The following is a 19717-nucleotide window of genomic DNA, read 5'->3' on the forward strand; positions in this document are numbered from 1 at the left end:
TATGAGATTATAGACCCCCAGGAATATTCTGCTTTATATTATATCTTGCCCCATGCAGGGAGGGGGTACTGCATGCAAGATGTCCCTGATCTGAAAAGCTTACAGTCTAATTAGATTGAGTTAAAAGAGGAAAATAAGAGTTTCTTTATTACACTCCATGACCCCTGTCTAAATATCTATATGGGTGGGCGTTAGTGAAAATGATACGTTTTAAAATCAAAATACCATGTTTGGTGCGCAATTAAAATAAAATAATTTTAAGCTTTAGCAAATATCAGATTCACACGGTGAAATGAGAGGGAAATACCCTCACTGAGCATTTTATTGGTTCATCTGCTGAATCATCGTCTGAAATAAATGTAACAGCTGAGCTCCGATATTTCTATTCTTCATTGTTACATTACTTATCAGTAATCACAATAATGGTAATAATACAATGTATTCCCTTGTATAGCTGTTCTTTAATAGAAGCTGTTAGGTGACAACATTTTCTCTTCTTCCCATCTCATTATGTTCAAATATTTAATTACATTTATATTTTTATAATGGATTTGTTTTTTATATTGTATTTTATTCAAGACTTTAAGGAGTAATAAGAATGATTAATGGATAAAAGACAAAAGTAAGAGTAATGAAGAGTTGCTGTATTATTTAGTATAATCTCTACTGGAGACTTTACATGAAGTTATTTTATATAAGTCTCCTGGTTCTCAAAAATGATTATTATACTTATGTTTCTTGTATTATTATTCCACATGAATTGTAGTTTATTTATGTTTAGACAACCACCTTAATAAGGAGATTTATTTGTAATACTAGTTTTAATCTATTGATGAAATTATTATATTTATTTGACATTTGTTCTTCACTTATAGAACATCTTCAGTTCAGCTTAATTTGTGGAACCACCAAATATTGATACAATGTAGCTACCACGTTCTGATTTAATAAGAGATTTATATATTTAGACATTTGAACTATAATAAGTGTTTAATGTAGATGTTGATGTGATTTAAACTGTTTGGGGCATATTCAATTAGGTTTCCCGTCCGCGGGATTGCGCCGGAACAGGCCGCAAAGTTAACCCCATAGGGTCGCGAACAAAAATCCACGTTATTGCGATACCGTATTTCCGGCAATACTGCGCAAGTACTGCGGACCGGAAACCTGATTGAATTTGCCCCTTTGTATCATGTGATTGTATCATGGCAACAACGTCTTTTTCCTATATGTTCTGGTCGGTCTGCGAGCCACAGATTTAAATGCTTCTTAGCCACATCTCATTGCGTTTATATACTGACGTGTGTGTGTGTGTATGTGTATGTATATATATATATATATGTATATGTATATATGTGTGTGTGTGTGGTTATTATTTTGTAGTTTTTTTCTATATGCTCCTTTGAGATTGATTTCATTTTTCAACCTCGCTGAGGCTCATCAGACGCACTGTAAAGGAACAGGGAAGGTTTAGAAAATAAAATGCATAGCAGCGCAACACCCATTAATTACAGGTAAATACGCACATATGGTTGTCATTTTCACAGCCGCTTCCATGGGGTTAAGCTGCATTATAAATGGTAGACACAGAGGGCCTGAGTCATCGCGGCCCGTATCTGACGATTCTGAGCGTATTGTACGTAGAATCACTCTGCACATGCCGAGAACCGGGAGATACGTCCGTGAATGCAGCCCTGTGGGCTCCGTCTTCAAATGCAAAGGACATTTACTACAGTATACGATATCGGGGAGTGAATGGGGCGAAGAAAGAGGTGTTTTCGTGTATTCACTATACAGTAGGGACGTGCCTAAATCAAGCGCACACCACCACATCCAGCTCAAGCTCTGGGTGCCTCAGTTACTTGTATTTCTGCCGTATCTCTTCCTCCAGCTACAGGTCAGGTCTAAGTGATGACAGTCACGTATACAGCTATAACATGTGTATACAGCTATAACATGTGTTTGCAATCAGGAGCAACTGTAACAATGTATTTTATGCTCAGTATAATAATAACATCCTAATAAATGTATTTTATGCTCAGTAGACAATAACAACATCTTAATGTATTTCATGAGAAAAAACATTTTTTTTTATATAACTGTTTTATCATTAATACCTACCTATATCATTAGCGGGTGTCATTATTTAATTATTCATCTTACTGTGCATTATTTTGCTAATGTATATTCCACAGAGGTGTTGGACGTATCCTGCAGTGTCTTGTGTAGCAGATCACAGACCTAGACCTGTGTTCATCAGCGCAAATATCTACACATCTGTACAATACACAAATGGAAGTTGCTCAGTCAATGTATCCGGTTCACAGCAGGTGCTTGGAAGGGAGTGGTCATCCAGAAGGGAATACAGAGAAAAATCCCCCAGCACTCTGCTGTTAGCCAGTAAATGAGCTGCTATTCTACTGTATGTCTTGTACATATAAATGCAGAGTTCTCAGTTGTAGACATTTGCAAATGTATGCGCAGCCATCTACCCGTCACTGTGCTTCTGCTAATAGGCTGATCCTAACTAATCAGGGAGAGTCCCTATGTTTGGCCATACATTTGTGTTTTTAAATTGAGAGCTAAGTTACCAAGAGGTACCCAGGAGCCCCCAAATGGCAGTACAGCGCCAGCACTCCCCACCAGCTGCTAATACCACAGCAATGCCCCTCAGACAAAGGGAAAACTGTGCAATCAGTTTATAGGTTCACAGGTGGTTAATATAGTGGGGTTTAGCCTAAAGACCTGCGCTTAACACTAAACACAGGTTGCGCTCAGAATGATTGTCTTGGTGAATTAGGCCCATAATGTTGGCACTGGTGTGTATGTATTAAGGTGAAATGGTAAATATTCATTAGAGTTTACCAATAATATTGCAGTTGTATTTACACCTGGTGACATCACAATTCTACTAATTATAATAATCACATTTATACCAAAGCAATGAGGGAAATAGAGAGTAACAAATCAATGTGTTGAGATATAAAAGGTATGTGCTGGATAAAGATAAACTGTATTATACCAGTCACAGGAGCCAGGCGGCCAATGAAATTGATCTTTTGGGAGCCTATTCTATTGATGTCAGTAGATGTTCATCACACGGACACCTAGATTTGGCTGTCTACTGTATTCTACGTTATATGGTCTTACCCCTTCTGTATCAATACATAACAATCCTGTTATAATGGTGAGGGGATTGTGCTCCGTCCGTGCACGTTTCATCTAGACGTGTACATAAAGAGAGATGTCTGAGTATTCGCCTCCTCTCCTTCCTGCCGGCGGTCTCTGCTCGTCGAGCACATGGTTCTCCGCAGGTGTCTGTGGCGGCTCTCCCGCAGGGCTGTTCTCACTTGTCGGACACATGGGGAAACACTGCTGACACATCCAGTGGCCATTTAATCTCCTGACCATGGCGGGGTCATCACAGGCAGTGGAACTCCAGGCTAATGAGCTGCGAAGCCTCTGACAATTATCTGCAGTTTGATAAGCAAGGAAACCATTTTTATCGTTTTTCTTTTCTCCCAACATAAGGCTAAGGGGCCGTCGCTGCGCAAAGCGTTCCGCTTTCCCCCCTTAACAGGTTATTAAGCGTTGACAGGAAATCACATCTCATAAATAATGCTTAAGAGCCTTTGCTATATAAATTGAACGTGTTGTGAATTGTGCTCGGCCCTTTGTAGCGTTGGGAGCCGGCAGCAGTGAGAACAGAAGATGTCATTTTCATTACTTTTTAATGAGGTGCCAATTAAAGCCAAAGCCGGAGCTCAGGAGAGACCGTCGCCGGGCCCCTTGCTTCCCCGCATTCTTTACACCTCCCTGTTTTTCTGCTCCGTCGTCCATGAATCTTTGCCCTAGAGCCCACTGTGGAACGGTGCCAAACCCACGGCGAGGGGGGAAAATTCATTAAATTACATTCTCATCGGCAGCGCACACAGACACATTCCGCTTTGCTTTGATCTTCAAAAGAGCAATTTGTAAGATGAGTTCTGCGCGCCCTTATTCAGCCAACTGGGAGAGGTGAGAGGAATAGCTAATTGTTTGGGATTCTCAGTTCGTGCCGGCACCACACACCGTTAACCTCCTCCTCACCAGAGTTATATGGGCAGTATGTTCCTGGATGCTGGAAACCTTTACAATTTCACTTACAGAGTTGGATATTAAGGAGCGAAATTGCCAATACGTGCCATATTTTACCTAAAGTTTCACACATGCCCAGAACCGGAGGGTACACCGGGCAATGCAGCAACGTCCAGTTCATCTAATTCAAGCATAAAAAAGACCCTTACTACAGCCTACGATTTCATGGGCGTAAAGGGGCGTTTGCATGTAGTCAGTGTACAGTGAGGGCGTGCCAAGCTCCATGACGGCTGGGTATACAGCTAGAACATGTGTCTGCAATCAGGAGTAAGTGTAACAATGTACTTTATACACAGTAGACATAACATCCCAGTACATTTATTGTATGGGGAGGGGGAATGAATTCTAAATAAAGATTTTAATGTTTTGTTTATAATATATATATATATATATTTTTATTTTTTTATGTGTGTGTGTGTGCAACGTTGATTAAACAAGGGAGATTATTTTTGTCATTTTTTGGGAGATGTTTTCTTCATTCGCCCATGGGGGGGGGGGGGTCATCAACAACTGGCCTTGTCTGGATCAGAGGAGCGTTTTGACTGAGAGGCCAGGACCTGATGAGGGACAAACTGTCTGGCAGATGATACGGTCATAATTTATAGTTTTACTTTTGTGATTTGCATTTTAAAGCCAATGTTACATTAATCCTTTATAGGAATTAACCCATTTTCCAAACTATTTACAAGCTGAGGGGGAACTAACCAAAGCTTCACAGCTGAGATCTATCTTGGCCTGGTCTGGATCTGTAAGATTACAAGCTCTTAAGAATGACAGAGGCCTCGTGTCTTATTGTTCCGTACAAGGTTGTACATTGCTATGGACAATGTTGGTGCACTGTCTTCTCCGCTGCCTCAGTACATCAACTGATTCTTCATCTTAACCAGAGCAGAAGAGGTTTATTTTCCATCCATGCATCAGGCAATAAGTAATAATACACATGTACCCTGATGTAGTTTATTAATCGCCTTCTGAGCCTCCTGTTATTGCTGGTTTCAATCAGGTTTTTCTGCAGCTATTTTCCTTCTTCCAATGTGGTCTCGGATACAAAATGATATTTTTTATTCCCGAGCTAGAAGGTGACTTTAGATTGAAAAGAGCCACCCACTGGCCACACACTTAAGAAGTTGCCTAAATTGAAACTGCAACAGAAAATGAAACCTGCAGAGTTAAAAGGTAGTTTGTTTGCAAGATCAGTGCTGAGAAGATCAGTTTGTGTCTATCTAATATAGCTCCCAGCCTGGCACAAGCTCTATGTGACTGAACTGAAAATTGCACTGTACCGTCTACATGTTCTGATAATGTGCCCAGCTGTATGGACTACAACACACCTCATCCACCTTGTAATCTCCTAAAGTATACACTGTACTGTACACCCCTCCTTATCTCCTACACTATACACTGTACTATATACCTCTCCTTAGCTCCTACAGTATACACTGTACTGTACACCCCTCCTTATCTCCTACACTATATACTGTACTATATACCTCTCAGCTCCTACAGTATACACTATACTGTACACCCCTCCTTATCTCCTACACTATATACTGTACTATAACACCTCCTTAGCTCCTACAGTATACACTATACTGTACACCCCTCCTTATCTCCTACAATATATACTGTACTATAACACCTCCTTAGCTCCTACAGTATACACTATACTGTACACCCCTCCTTATCTCCTACACTATATACTGTACTATAACACCTCTCCTTAGCTCCTTCAGTATACACTATACTGTAAACCCCTCCTTATCTCCTACACTGTACTGTACACCTCTCAGTTTTCATATGAATAACACTAACACACATCCTGACAAGGCAGAAGAGACTTATAGTGTACTCCCTGTGTATCATTACCCCGTGTAGGGAAATTCATTCTGATTCTTGTAGAAAAGCAAGTCTGAGATTGGACAGTGAAACCTGCAAAGCTGGTTAATGCTTTTCATCCATAGCTGCTATCTACATAGCTCTGTCAGTCTCTATAGCCTGCACTATATTGATAAACGGGAACAAAATGAATCTGTACAAAGAGGAACTTCTTCCACACATGCAGAGTTGCAGTTTGTATTCTGTGCAAGTATTGTATTCTAGTAATGTAACTTCACAGGTCATCTGTGTATATCACAGTAATCCTGGAGACCAAATGATCAAACAACTTTCGTCTATGAAAATCCATGCACTGAGGTCAGAAAGAATGCAAAATAAACACATCTAGATAATGTAAAGACTGTAACAGAAGGTAAAATCCAGCTGATGGTCTGAAGATAGCTGAGGATACGTAGTAGAATATGGAGAAGTTCATCCAAACAGCTGCTGTAAGTCTGTGGTGTAAATGAGCATTAGTAGGTGGACTGACGGTGTTAGGACAGGATCACCAGGAAGCCTCCAGGCCAGGATGTCCTGTACCAAAATATTAAGGCAAACACTAACGATTCTCCAACATAGCAGAAGAAAGAACTGCAGGTACTATAGCCCTGTAAACATTGCCACAATACGTATGCCCACACGGCTAAGACGGAGCGTGGCTCATATGTTCTCATAGGGTGGGACCACTGTTTCCAAAACCCAATACTCAGGGACCCCTAATAGTGCAGGTTTTCCAGGTGAGGAGTGAAATAATTAGTACTACCTGTGGATGTGTTACATTGTATCACCTGTGCTCCAGTAAGGAGATCTAGAAAACCTGCACTGTTAGGGTGTCTGGGAAACACTGCACTGTACAAAGTGCCATTAACACCCTGAACTCTGTTGCATACGGTTTTATTATTTCTTAACCTTTATTTACATAACATCTACATATTGTGCAGTGCTCTACAGAAATTATTTAATCATTCACTTCATGCCCCAGTGGAGCTTGCAATCTATAATCCCAACCACAGGGAATATACTATATTTCAGTTTATTCGCTGCACGTGGGTTTTCACGACCATGTCTTCGGCTCAGGCCGCTGGGATTGGCACGCCGCCATCTGCAGGTTGGTTCGTGGTATAGCACCTTGGGCCTAAGCCCTTGAGAAATATAAATAGCATTTCACAAGAATACTGATATTAGAATAATTTACTTTTACAAAGAACAGCTCTGGTGATCGCTGTGATATGTGTGCGCTGCGTATATAAATATGTACTTTATGCAGTTTTTTATTTTTGCATAGACTTCTTCCTTGCCAGACATTGCTTCTACCATCTGGGCTCAGAGAGACGAGGTATCTTTAGCAAGGTCCCAATGAGCCAATACTGGTATTGAACCTCTCAGGCAGCTCTATGTGCCACTGTTTTACAGACCTTGCGCTGAGCCACTGACCAGTCTTTCTCATTGATTTCTGCATTTATTGATGTTCATAAGGGATTTGCTTCGATATGTACCTAGGTCAGGTGCTGGCTGGATCCAGAGTCTGTGCTTTAGAGGTCACATGAGATCTTGCGGTTTCCCAGAAGCCTCTGCTGAGGTGTAAACTTAATATCTCAGGCTTACTTAAAGGAAAAATATACAATTATAATTATGGTTTATTTTCACCTTATTTTTTAATTTCCAATGCTTTTATTGGTGTGCGTGTGTGTGTGTGTGTGTGTGTGTGTGTGTGTGTGTGTGTGACCGGAGGCTAACGACGCTCCGCTCTTGCTCTACGTCACTGTCGCACATGGGTAATGTGTCATACTGTGTAGTAGATCACTGACCTGGCTTTACTAAGTTTAGGAGGATTTCCTTATGACCCTGGCTTGACACACACAACACTGAACAACGTCATAGGATTCAGTGGCCGGATGTTCAGAGCGTCTCTGTAGAGACTGGAGACTGTTATAGAGGGACAGCTCAGTGACTGATGCTACTCTGTGATAGAACTTCATCATCCGGTCTGTGCTTTCTCCATCGTTGTAATTGGATTGATATGTTTCCAGCATTATTCTGTATTACACCCCCCATGTCACACTGACAGGCACAGCAACTCTCTGCCTAAGGCAATAGATATATTAATTATTATATGGATTTCAGAATCGCATTCACCTGTCAGCCCGTCAAAGCAGATCTCACTTCATTCTGTGTGTGTGGAGCATTACTGTTAGTGTGAGGACAAACCCAGGGCCATCTTTTCCATTAGGCACGATGGGCAGCTGCCCGGGGGCCCCAAGGGCAAGGGGGCCCCGTAGGCACAGCTCTTAATGAGAATAAATAATCCTGCAAAAGAAAAAAACCTACAAGGGTCACTGAGCAAGTACATCTATCTATCTCTATATATCTATATATCTATATCTATATATCGGGGCCCCGGTGCACTGCTTTGCCCGAGGGCCCATAATGTTGTTAAGATGGCCCTGGACAAACCTGCTAAATGTCTAAGTAACGCTTCTTATTTTCACTCTTGAAAGTGGCAGAAAGTATATTTCATTCTTTGTTAATAATAGTACATCTCTAGTGGTCGTAGCACAGCCTCCACCAAGTCTTTTACTTTAGGGAGATTAAACTTCATTTTTCTGTTCAGGGAGAAGAGAGAGAGAAAGTAAAGATTAATTAGTGAGAACATAGTTGTGCTGATTACCGCCGCTACGGCGCGGCACAGGAATCCCAACACAAATGTAACAAAGTATTTCCTGGCCTTGAATCCGTGGCATCTGCAAATGAAATCTATAGGTCTAGTATGTGGCCAGGGAAGTGTGCTCTGGTGTGCACGTGGTTACATTGTTACCGTGTAATATGGTTCCTAGCCGCAGGCTGTGCGCAGGCGCTGGGATTCGTGTGAACACGTCTCACTTGTACACAGATAGCTGCACAGTATCTGCTGTTATCTCCGATATCTGCACATCCCATGAGCTCCAGAATCATTTGCATTTATGATTTTCAACATTATTAGTGGATCTTTTATGTAAACAAACTTTTATGTAAGGTTTAGTGGCTTTACAATGAAGGGTATTTATGAATAATTGAAAATTGTGTTGGCTTCCTGCTGTGTGACACTAAAGGTACATTCATCTGCCATGTATAGTTAGGTTGTATTCACATAAGAGTAAAATGTCAGGATTAAACATTATGGGGAGATTGAATTATCCGCGTAGGGATCCAGCACGGTCTGTTCCTGCCGGAGGTTTCAGGTAAGAATCTTTGCTGATTTTTGCTCAGACCTCGTTGGAGAGCAAAGAAATATCAGCGATGTTTTCTGCACTATAAATGCTGTAAATGTAACACAGCGTAAGGTTCCTACAGCTCACTGAACCTGCACCTAGGAATGCAAGTTTTAGTGTTTCTACTTGAGAGAGACCCTGAACCCCTGGTAATGTAATGAAGTAAACATTTGGATATAATAAAAAAATAAAATAAAGATTTAAAAGAGAATAGACCCGTGAGCCATATTGGATGTGTTTGTACTGTATATATATATGTGTGTGTGTGTGTATATATATATATATATGTTAACCCGTGCATGATACTCATGCATTCTAGTCAAGTCATGCTACTTAAGGTGTTAAAAAAGGTTCTTGTCATGCATTTGGGCCATAGCCAAGGCCTCAACCACCAACCACTCCCCACTGTCACCCCCGGCAACCACCAACCACTCCCCACTGTCACCCCCGGCAACCACCAACCACTCCCCACTGTCACTTCTCCTTCAAGAAATATATATATTTTTTTTTTTAAATCTTTATAAACACTTTTAACAATCAACAAATTAAATTAACAAATTAAAAACATCTTAGTATACCAAATTTCAGCCCTTTCTGATTTTTTTTTTCCACACACACACACTAAGAATTTAGTAGGTCAGTGTATAACTCTGCCCAGCAAGTGGCGCTGCAGCTTGGATTTATTTTTTCCACACACAGGCACGCCATTAGACATTTATATTATAGATAGATATATATATATATATATATATGTGTGTGTATTTGTATTCATTAACTGAGGTATATTTATATCAGTACAATATTGTCCTTGTCCTATGTGCTGTTGCGCCTCTGATTTTATTTCTGTCCCAAAAGCTTTAAACCCTCAACCAAGCATTTGGTTCCTATGGCGTCGCACAGTAATGTTATTACACTGTTGTTTTACCTATAACTTTATTATAAGAAATCATCAGTTTCTGGTATTTTCTTTCTGGTATTTTCTAGCTTTATTTATTTTAGAATTTCTCAGAAAATATAAATAAGAGAAAGTGATGCTGACATAAGTGACTCCTCGTTATATGGAAAAGCTGATTAATTTGTACATGGAGACAGCGGAGTATTAGGATTGTGCAGATGAAAGCGCAGTGTGGTTGGTGGCCGGCTCCTTGTCTCTGTATTAGTCACTATTGTCTGTCTATTTACAGTTCCCTGTTGATACCGCACAATGTATCCTCTTGTTATCTGCACTACAATGTGATACTGTTAGGACAGGATCTCTCAACCTTGCAGAGTTTATACTGATTCTCTTATTGCTTCAGCCTGTTCAACTTATTCTAAGTAACAATTTACTCTTTATTCTAAGAGCTGCAGCATAGATAACACTGGGACAGGGTAGTGCTTCCAGATACACACAGAGCTTTTGTATGTTACATGTTTACAAAGAGATACGTTCCACAAGTTCCACTGTTATCCACACAATATTTATATCATAGACACAGGGCAGGATCTTCTTCTTGGAAACAACCTAGTAAGCATGAAATATACAAATATACTATTGTCTTAACAGCTGAGCATTGAGCTGTCAGTTAAGCTTCTAATAATGTTTTTCCTGTTTCTTTGTGTCCTATTCCTTCCTTGTACCTATATGAATAATCTTTATAAATGAGATGTCCACCTCCCTCTTGGTATAACCCCTCTCACACAGTAGAAGGAATGCTGTGACCTCGTTGTCACCTATGGAGCCCCCAGAGCAGTAATCCTGCAGGCGTTTGGAGGCTTGTAGACACATTCAGTGTGATTGGATGGAGCAAAAGCAGCACCTGATTGGATGGTAATGTCTCACCTCCACCTAGGGCCCTCAACGCAGTTTGAGTTTCTCTTCTGATTGTAGGACTTCAGTATAGGTGATATCTGTGTTTCTCAATTCCAATGTTAGGCGCGGACAATGATTACATTTTAGATCTGTCCTATTTGTTAGACGTGGTTCTTGTATTATTATGTTTTATTTTGCTTTTTTCCAGAATCTAAAACCTAGATCAGTTTGTTCTAGTTACTTCTTATTAGTTAGGGTACAGTTGTGGTAACATCTTGACTTTCAATTCTTTAAAATTCACTTATCAAATCTATCTGTAAATGTATAAATACCTAGAGTAACAGACTACAGCCATGTACTTATCCGTACACCTATCATGTATTAGTGACCAACCAATTATCAGGTACAAAGCCAAAATCCCAATAAAGTGCAGTCATTTGAGGTGCTGGCCTACTTCTCGTTGAGCCACTTATTACTTTATTATGTACAGAATACAGTCAGACGTGAATCTTCCATTCCTTCCGTCAGGCAGCAATATACTTTATACAGAAACATGGATGTCATCATCTCCTCCGCTGTTGATAGAACCTGTAGGATAGTGATTGCATAACCCGATACGCTGCAGGGGCCACAACCATAAGGGCCGCACATTACCCTTATTTTCTGTAATAAGATAAAACAATACATTTAATGAAAATTAAAGACCGCAAACTGTAATAACATATGAGCAGGTGTTATACACACGTGTTACACGCTATAACAGAGATATCGGACAATAAAGTAGGAAGGAACTGGGGACCACAGGTGACGGCTCTGAGGGCCGCAGGTGACGGCTCTGAGGGCCGCAGGTGACGGCTCTGAGGGCCGCAGGTGACGGCTCTGAGGGCCGCAGGTGACGGCTCGGAGGGCCGCAGGTGAAGGTTCGGAGGGCCACCTGTTGTTCATCACTGCTCTAAGGTCTCTGAACAATAAGCATCATGGGGGTATTTAAAGCTGCATTTTCCATAAAACTTTGGGTTCTGCTTCACATTCCCTGAACTCTATAATTATTCTACCTCACGTATATGAAGGAACCACTTTCACAACATCTAAAGAAGATGACAGTAACCAGCTAAAATGTCGACTATTTGTGGCTGGCGTCTGCAATGTTGTTCCTATAGCTGTCCCTTGTTTACACTGAGATGGGCTGTAGCCTTGGGCTTTAAACAGTATATGTAGCCTCTATCCAGAATCTACAATGTTTCTCGGCCACCTAGTAAAGAGGTCTTACGCCTACGTAACGTCGCTGTTCTTTTCTTCCTTTCAGGTTACGTGTTCTGTATGTTACATCGTCTCCCGGAACAGCATGACTGCACGTTTGACCACATGGGCCGCGGCCGCGAAGAGGCCATTATGAAAATGGTGAAGCTAGACCGGAAAGTGGGCAGGTCCTGCCAACGCATTGGCGAGGGCTGTTCCTGAGTGCCATAATCTTCAACCAAATGCTGTTTCTCTTAGTTCACTAATGTTAGCCTTATTTAGGACAAAGTCAAGCAGGCTCTCACTACTGAGCAAGTCACAGACTACAGCCAATCAGGTTTCTTCTTTTGTTTTTGACAACCGTGCAGGTACTTTAAATGAATGAGGTTGGTAACGGATGACTATTGGCCATGCAGTGGCTGTTGGCCATTAAGAAAGATCCAGGAACTTATTTAAACTTTATAATTAACTCTGTTCATTTTTCCGTTACACTGATTAAAAAAAAAAAATGTTATGCCATTCTCCAAACTGTTTTATAGTTGGACCATCCTCTGCACTCATTGTTTGGTGTAGCCTATAACCACAAATTATAAATAAAAGTTGGGTTTATGCTGGTCGTCCACTGTCACATGACATTACTAGTGAAGGGTCCGATGGTCACGCCTGTCCGTATCGTGTGCTGAGTGTTATATTAATGACGTCAGGGATTACACTGGGCAGGACACCCTCCCAGTTAGGTTATCAGGTTTTTAACTATCGGAATACTTACGTCATCTTACTGGACTTCCTATCGGAGACATAAACACTTTGTGGGATACTGATCTTTGCCTCACCCTGCACCTGTAATTGATTAATGTAACAATATAGTATGAGCGCTACTAACTGACTACAACAGCCGACCCCACCAGCCTTAATCTGATTGGCTTTTGTTTGCAATTTGCCAAGTGATGATCTTTGTGGTCAAATAAGGTCTATTGACAGCACAGTAGCCAGGCTGGAGCCTACAGACTCACTTTCTGTACTATACATATACTGGGGGGAGAGGACATATTTTGTAGCAAACGGAACTCAGTTACATGTTGAGGAACAACCACAAATTCTCCCCTCTTGAAAATGATTTTGAAATCTTCACCTCCCAAAGTGTTAAGTTGTAAAGCAAAAGGGCTTGATGGCCTTGATTCTATGCAGCCTAAGGGGAGTGCGGTAAGGCGCTCAGGCACCGTGTTCCTGGGTGTAGTAAATGAGAAATGGATAGAAAATCAGAGTAATCCCAGTTGATGGAGTTCTGAGCTAAAGAACTATAAACATTCTGTGTCTGGGGAGGAGCGTTTAATTGCTGACGATGCTTTCTACAGAACCCTACACAAGGTCTAGAACTTTCAAGGACTACAGAGTACCCATGTTTAAAGTCACTCGCTTTTGTCTTAAAAGCTCAGGTGAGCTCTCTCAGATCTAAGACTGTTTCACATAGAGTTCCTCATGACTGACAGCACTTTGAAATTCAGTTTTCTTTTTCTTTGTGTTAAAGCCACCTTGATAGTAATAGTTAATGACTTTTTAGCATGTTTTCTTTGTACACAATGTACTTCGTCTTTCAGGTCTGTTGGCACTTATGCACTCAAGGGAATTTCAGTTGATTGAGAAGCCTAAATTATCATTAGACTTTGAGAAAAATTGGAGTTTTAAGAAACCGTTGGGATAGCAGTAGCAGAAGAATGAGCAGGAAATGTCCAATTTTATAATTCATAAATTAAAATGACCTCTTCTGTGACCAACTATACATACCTCTGTAGCACATAGCAAAACGCGTGTAATCCCACTTCTGCCACCACTGTTTTGTGATAAACAGGATTTCTAGCCTCTTGTTTCTTTCAGGAACCGAACTTCTCTCAACAGTGAAAGAAGATCCATGGGTCTTCTGTGATTGTTCATCTTGCAATTGCCACAAAGACCACTATGTACCACATATACCACGTGATGCAGTAGAATACAATACATTTCCCTTTTAATATCCTGATTACTTTTTGCAACTCCCAACACACAAACCCCATTCCTCCTAAAAATGAAGATAAAGACCTCTTCCCATGATTCTGGGCACAAGATTAGTTGAAAGGTGGCTGAAGCAAACACTACCACGAACATTTTGTAGGGAATTATGGACAGTTTGCAATACAATTGATAATTCACTGGGTTGTTCCTTTGCAATATCTGTTCTGTGAAGTTTGTTAAATGTAAGGAAAAGTTTAATTTCTTGTATCTTAAAGAAAATCTTATTTAACCATTTTTGTGTTCTAGATTTACTTAACACACGTAGCCTAGAACTGTTTTAGTTTAACATTGTATAAATATAAAAAAAATATTGTAACTTTATTCTTTTCTCCCCTTCCTGCTGAAAGAAAAAATTAAACGGATGAGATTCAAGTTTGACTCCAGTCCTCTTATCTTTTCTCTATGAAATGTGTATGGTCAAAGTCGGTTTTTTATTGTATTTTGGAGATTTTTCAAGAGTAAGAAACTATTTCAGAAGTGATTATTCTAATATTTTTTTTATTTGTACTCCTCATATGTGAGAAAGTAAGAATGGTGTCATATATAGTCCCACACCATTCTCCCCTTGTCATATATAGTCCCACACCATTCTCCCCTTGTCACATGTGACCCAAGCCCCCAACACTCGAGGTTCCTACCTGGTGTACTGTCTGGACCCTGGTCTGCACAGCAGCTCCCACCTCTGCTCTTCTATGTGGGTAGCAGCTAAGCAGAGTGACTGTCTTGGCTGACGGAACACTTCCGAAATATTGGGACTGCCCCCACCAGAATCAGGGCAGGTGGCAGACTGAGCTGCTCTCTCTAATCTGTTCTTATAGCTTTGACTACTTGCTGCTGATGGAGTCTTAAGCGCTGTTGCTGCCAGACCGAGTCCTGGAATCTTTTGGCCTTGTTTGCGAAAGAGTTACAGTAGTATTCACCTCCTGGAAAGCAGAACACTCTAGGCCTCCCTTCTCATCCAGCCTCAACATAATATTAATAAATGGGTCTTTCCAACGTCAGTAAATTAATAGCCTCCACATTTAATACAGATACAGCATTAATAGATCCCACTCTTAAAAAAAAAAAAATAGCCCCCTTATTATTAAATTAATAGCCCCCACCTGCTGATACATTAAATTAATAGCCATTATATTACATACACAGACCACACCAGAAGCCACATTACATTAATAACCCCAACTTTAGAACCTAATTAGCCGCCTCTACATTACATTAGTACCCACCTCATTACATCAATAGCCTGCATTAGCTCCCACGTTACATTAATAGCCCCGCTATATTATAGTAATAGCCACACATTACATTAATATTAATACACATACTCAGTTGTGGCCAAAAATACTGGTACCCTTGCAGATTTTTTTCTAATAATGCATCATTTCTTCCAGAAAATTGTGGAAATTATACAAATATTTTGGTATCCACATATGTATTTCTTTGGTTTGCAGTGGAATAACACATAAGAATGAATTTGTCACCTTTTTAGAAGTAGTTAAAAATAATTATATTTCAAGAAGGTGAGTCTACATCATTTTGGAACTGGAATTCCTTATGTATCAGGTGCCTGCAATATAAAAATAACTCCTTAAACAAGCTCTAAGAGAGAGTGTCTCTTTCTCCTGGTGTGTGTCAATGTTAACTGCAATCAGCATGGACAATAAAAATAGAGCCAGATCATTGTCTGAGGAGGTCCGACATCTTATGGCAGCCTAGCAAGGACAATCTCAAGGCTACGAATCAATCTCAAGTGATATTGATGTTCCAGTTTCCATCATATGTAATGTTATTAGGAAACCTGACGCCCATGGCACTGTTGCCAACCTCCCGTGACGTGGCCACAAGAGAAAATTGATTGGAGATTGCAGCGCAGGATTGCTAGAATGGTGGAGAAAGCGCCTCGATCAACAGATTCAAGCTGACCATAAAGCACAAGGTAGGACAGTTGCAATTCGTACCATCCGTCACCAACTCAATGAAAGAAGGTTATGTGGAAGAAGGACCACTGCTGAGACGTAAGAGCCTGACTGGCCAAAACACCTGAACAAGCCAAGTTCCTTCTAGGAGAATGTCCTGTGGACAGATGAGACCAAATTAGATCTTTTTGGTAAAGCTCATCCTTATGTTTGCAGAAATTAAATTAAGCTTATAAAGAACAGAGTATATTCCCTATGGTCAAACATGGAAGATGTTTAGTGATGTTTAGGGGTAGTGTTGCGTCTGGCACTGGGTGCCTTGAACGTGTGCATGGCATCATAAAATCTGGTAATCACCCGGCCATTTGGGAGCGCAATGTTGAACCCAGTGTCAGATCTTGGTTCAAGTCAAGATGATGGACTGTTGTAAAGTGGCCAGCTATGAGTCCAGATCTAAATCAAAGTGATTGATTGCAGATATTTTGACCTAAGACTCTTTTTGCCAATGTATTTTTTTTCTTTTCTGGTTTAAAATGATAAACAGTGTTACAATCAAAATCAAAGTTTCTGTAGTATTAATAATGAATTGTGGAAACCAAATACTGTAAACTTATGTTTATAGGAAATTGTAAATTATTTGATAAAAAGTGTGTCAAGGGATGCCAAGATTTTGCCCATTACTTCACATTTCATTAATGCCCACTACACGTACCTGATTTGCAGAGATTGCTGCGGGAGACAGCCGTCTGCCTGGTGCACCTAGGTCCCATGTGCTGAAGACTGGAGGGGGAGGAGAAACGGGAAGGGACTGTAAGGGGAAAAGGAGGGGAGCCAGTAAGATCATTGGGAGGAGGTTTGGAACAGCCCCCAGCCCTCACTGCATTCTGTCAGTCTAGGAATCCTGCTGTAGGCTAACAGGGAGCTGAGCCAGTCAGGGCAGTGATGCCTTCTGTAAGCAGGAGAACACTATATGGTGACTGGTCCCTGGATAGGACCAGCCAGACCTGGGTCACCCTCCAACCAAGCCAGCAAATCTGTGGTTGTAGGATGGACCCATAAATCAGGTGAATGGTACCGGGCTCCATGTTCATTGCATCCACCACTTCCTCCCCAGTCCTGAATTCATCTTGCTTGAAGCCTGAATCAAGCTATAGAGTATTATTATTATTATTCTTTATTTTTAAGGTGCCACAAGATTTCCGCAGCACCGTACAAACCGTAGACCATACAGGGAGAAGCCGTACAGAACAATAAACGAGTAATACCAAGAATCTAAATTCTTCAAGCTTAGCTAGTGCAGATGGAGCAGGAGAATAGGTATAGACACAGGAGTGAAGAGGGCCCTGCTCCAAGAGCTTACATCCTAAAGGTACAGAGCACTATACTGAAATCTCATTCAGACAAATGTGTATTTAAACCTCGGCACCCTGTCCTGAGCAGCCTCACAGCTGAATAATGAGCTTAATTCATCTTTAGAGATTGTTTTAAGTTTTAACTTCTCCATTTTGCCGACACCACTGATTGAAACAAAAAGCAAACTTAGGGTCATTGCACCCAAGAACATTTCCCTGAAAATACTTCTATAGCCACTGACTAAGGAAGAGACATTGATCAACACTTCACAGTGGATAAATTGCTTTCTATATAGATTGCAATAATTTAACTTCCAATCTGAAGACCCTCAAATAGTGAGTGGTGTTCTGCTTACCCTGAGAACAAAGCATATAACAGACACACTCATCTTTGATTGTTAATTTTTTACAGCATGTTCAGGTCCAGATTTAAAGTTGAGACTGAATGGTGCATTGAGAGAGCATACACTTATTATCTATGCTGCTCTGTCCAGCATCCCATAAATCTAATTGGGAGGGAGAAATGCGATCTTTACTTTGCTGGGTATTTGGTTTGCAGGAGATAGGACAGTCCCTGATGTCACACGATGTCCTTGCTCCTGTCTAACCGGTCTTTTTTCATACACGTAGTGTATTGACCACTAACCGTGTGCATGTCTGACCTCCACGGTACCTCCGACACGCATGTTTAGGATTGTGGAATATGCTCTTTGGGGTGGAGTTATATATTAATGCCAATATATGTGGTTAATAACGAAAAAGGAAAAGTAAATAAAATTAATATGGAGCTACTTCTGTGCTGTTCCTTCAAACTATATGATAAGCTGAGTAAATTTAAACCTTTAATGGACCTTAGAGGCTTTTAACAAACCAGATTATGGATTATGGAGGGAGCAACTCCTGAGTGATTTCTTGAATGAGTAGAGAGAGCTGTTCTAGAAAGTGCAGTTCATCCTCTTCCTATCTATCTATCTATCTATCTATCTATCTATCTGTCTATCTATCTATCTGTCTATCTATCTGTCTATCTGTCTATCTATCTGTCGGTATCTATCTCTATCTATCTGTCTATCTCTCTATCTATCTGTCTATCTGTCTATCTATCTGTCTATCTATCTATCTATCTATCTCTCTATCTCTCTATCTATCTGTCTATCTCTCTATCTATCTATCTCATATACATTTTTAAACCCAACATGCCATTTAAGCAGTGTGCAAATAATATTGATGATATTTTGTGCTCAGTTGCTGGTGTTGCACTAATTGCACAAAAGTAACTGGGTAAAATCAGGGTCAGATTTAATTCTGCGCGATTTGCTGTCAGACATCTCCATAATGTCAGCTGTGTAAATTGACACCTAATAGCGCAAAGAATTTTAGAAAAAAAAATTCTCTGCACCTTTACACGTCGAGAGGAAAAATGGAGGAGTTCTTGTCGTACATCGCACCCATGTGTCCCCGCGGACTGTTCTAGAGAATCATCTCGTTTAATTAAATCTCCCCCATGGAAAAGTGTTTTTCTTCTATTTTTCCCTGATTTATGCGATCAGCAAATAAAAAAAAGATTTATTCCAAAATTCCTCTAAACTTATATAAACTTCACTGGTCAACAAAGACAAAAATATGTATCCTTTATGAAACACGACACAAACCTTAGAACTGATGAACAATTGAATGTTCCTGTCTTCTGCACACAGAGAGACAGGCTGAGCTCAGCCAATGTTCATGAGAATTCAGCCTATCCACTTACTATGAGCCAGTGAGATCATTAAACATGTGACATCACTAAGTATGAAGCCTATCCCTGATCACAAGGAACCAGTGATCACAAATCAGTCTAAAAGTTTCTCTTTATCCTTATTCTTCAATAAATATCTTCCCAGATCACTGCACAGGTACAAGTCCAGCAAGATATTCTGTATCCTCTCTTTCCTGAGTGTTTTGGAACCGTTTCCTGCCCCTATTTTGCCAAACAACCTGCTATAACTTGAATTGTGCAGGGAATACTTAAGTTTGAGGCCACCCACTTTTCCCACCATGCATGACTGTATCACATTTGTCTAGTTCTCCAGCAGGAACCTCAAGAATCGGCTCTTTCACTGCAACCCC

The 19717-nt window shown here is 40.5% G+C and overlaps 1 protein-coding gene across 2 annotated transcripts in view; it reads left to right on the forward strand.

The window, feature by feature from the left end:
* ZFAND3 (zinc finger AN1-type containing 3) overlaps window positions 1-14732 on the forward strand; it is a 132956-nt gene extending 118224 nt beyond the window's left edge. For both annotated transcript variants that reach the window (XM_075204451.1, XM_075204450.1), the window contains one exon: window positions 12359-14732. In XM_075204451.1, coding sequence (XP_075060552.1) covers window positions 12359-12513 — 155 coding nt within the window. In that variant the 3' untranslated portion in view covers window positions 12514-14732. The remainder of the gene's footprint in view (window positions 1-12358) is intronic.
* Window positions 14733-19717: the final 4985 nt, after the last annotated feature.

Source organism: Mixophyes fleayi, chromosome 3, assembly GCF_038048845.1.
Source record: "Mixophyes fleayi isolate aMixFle1 chromosome 3, aMixFle1.hap1, whole genome shotgun sequence".
In the NCBI taxonomy this organism is placed as follows: domain Eukaryota; kingdom Metazoa; phylum Chordata; class Amphibia; order Anura; family Limnodynastidae; genus Mixophyes; species Mixophyes fleayi.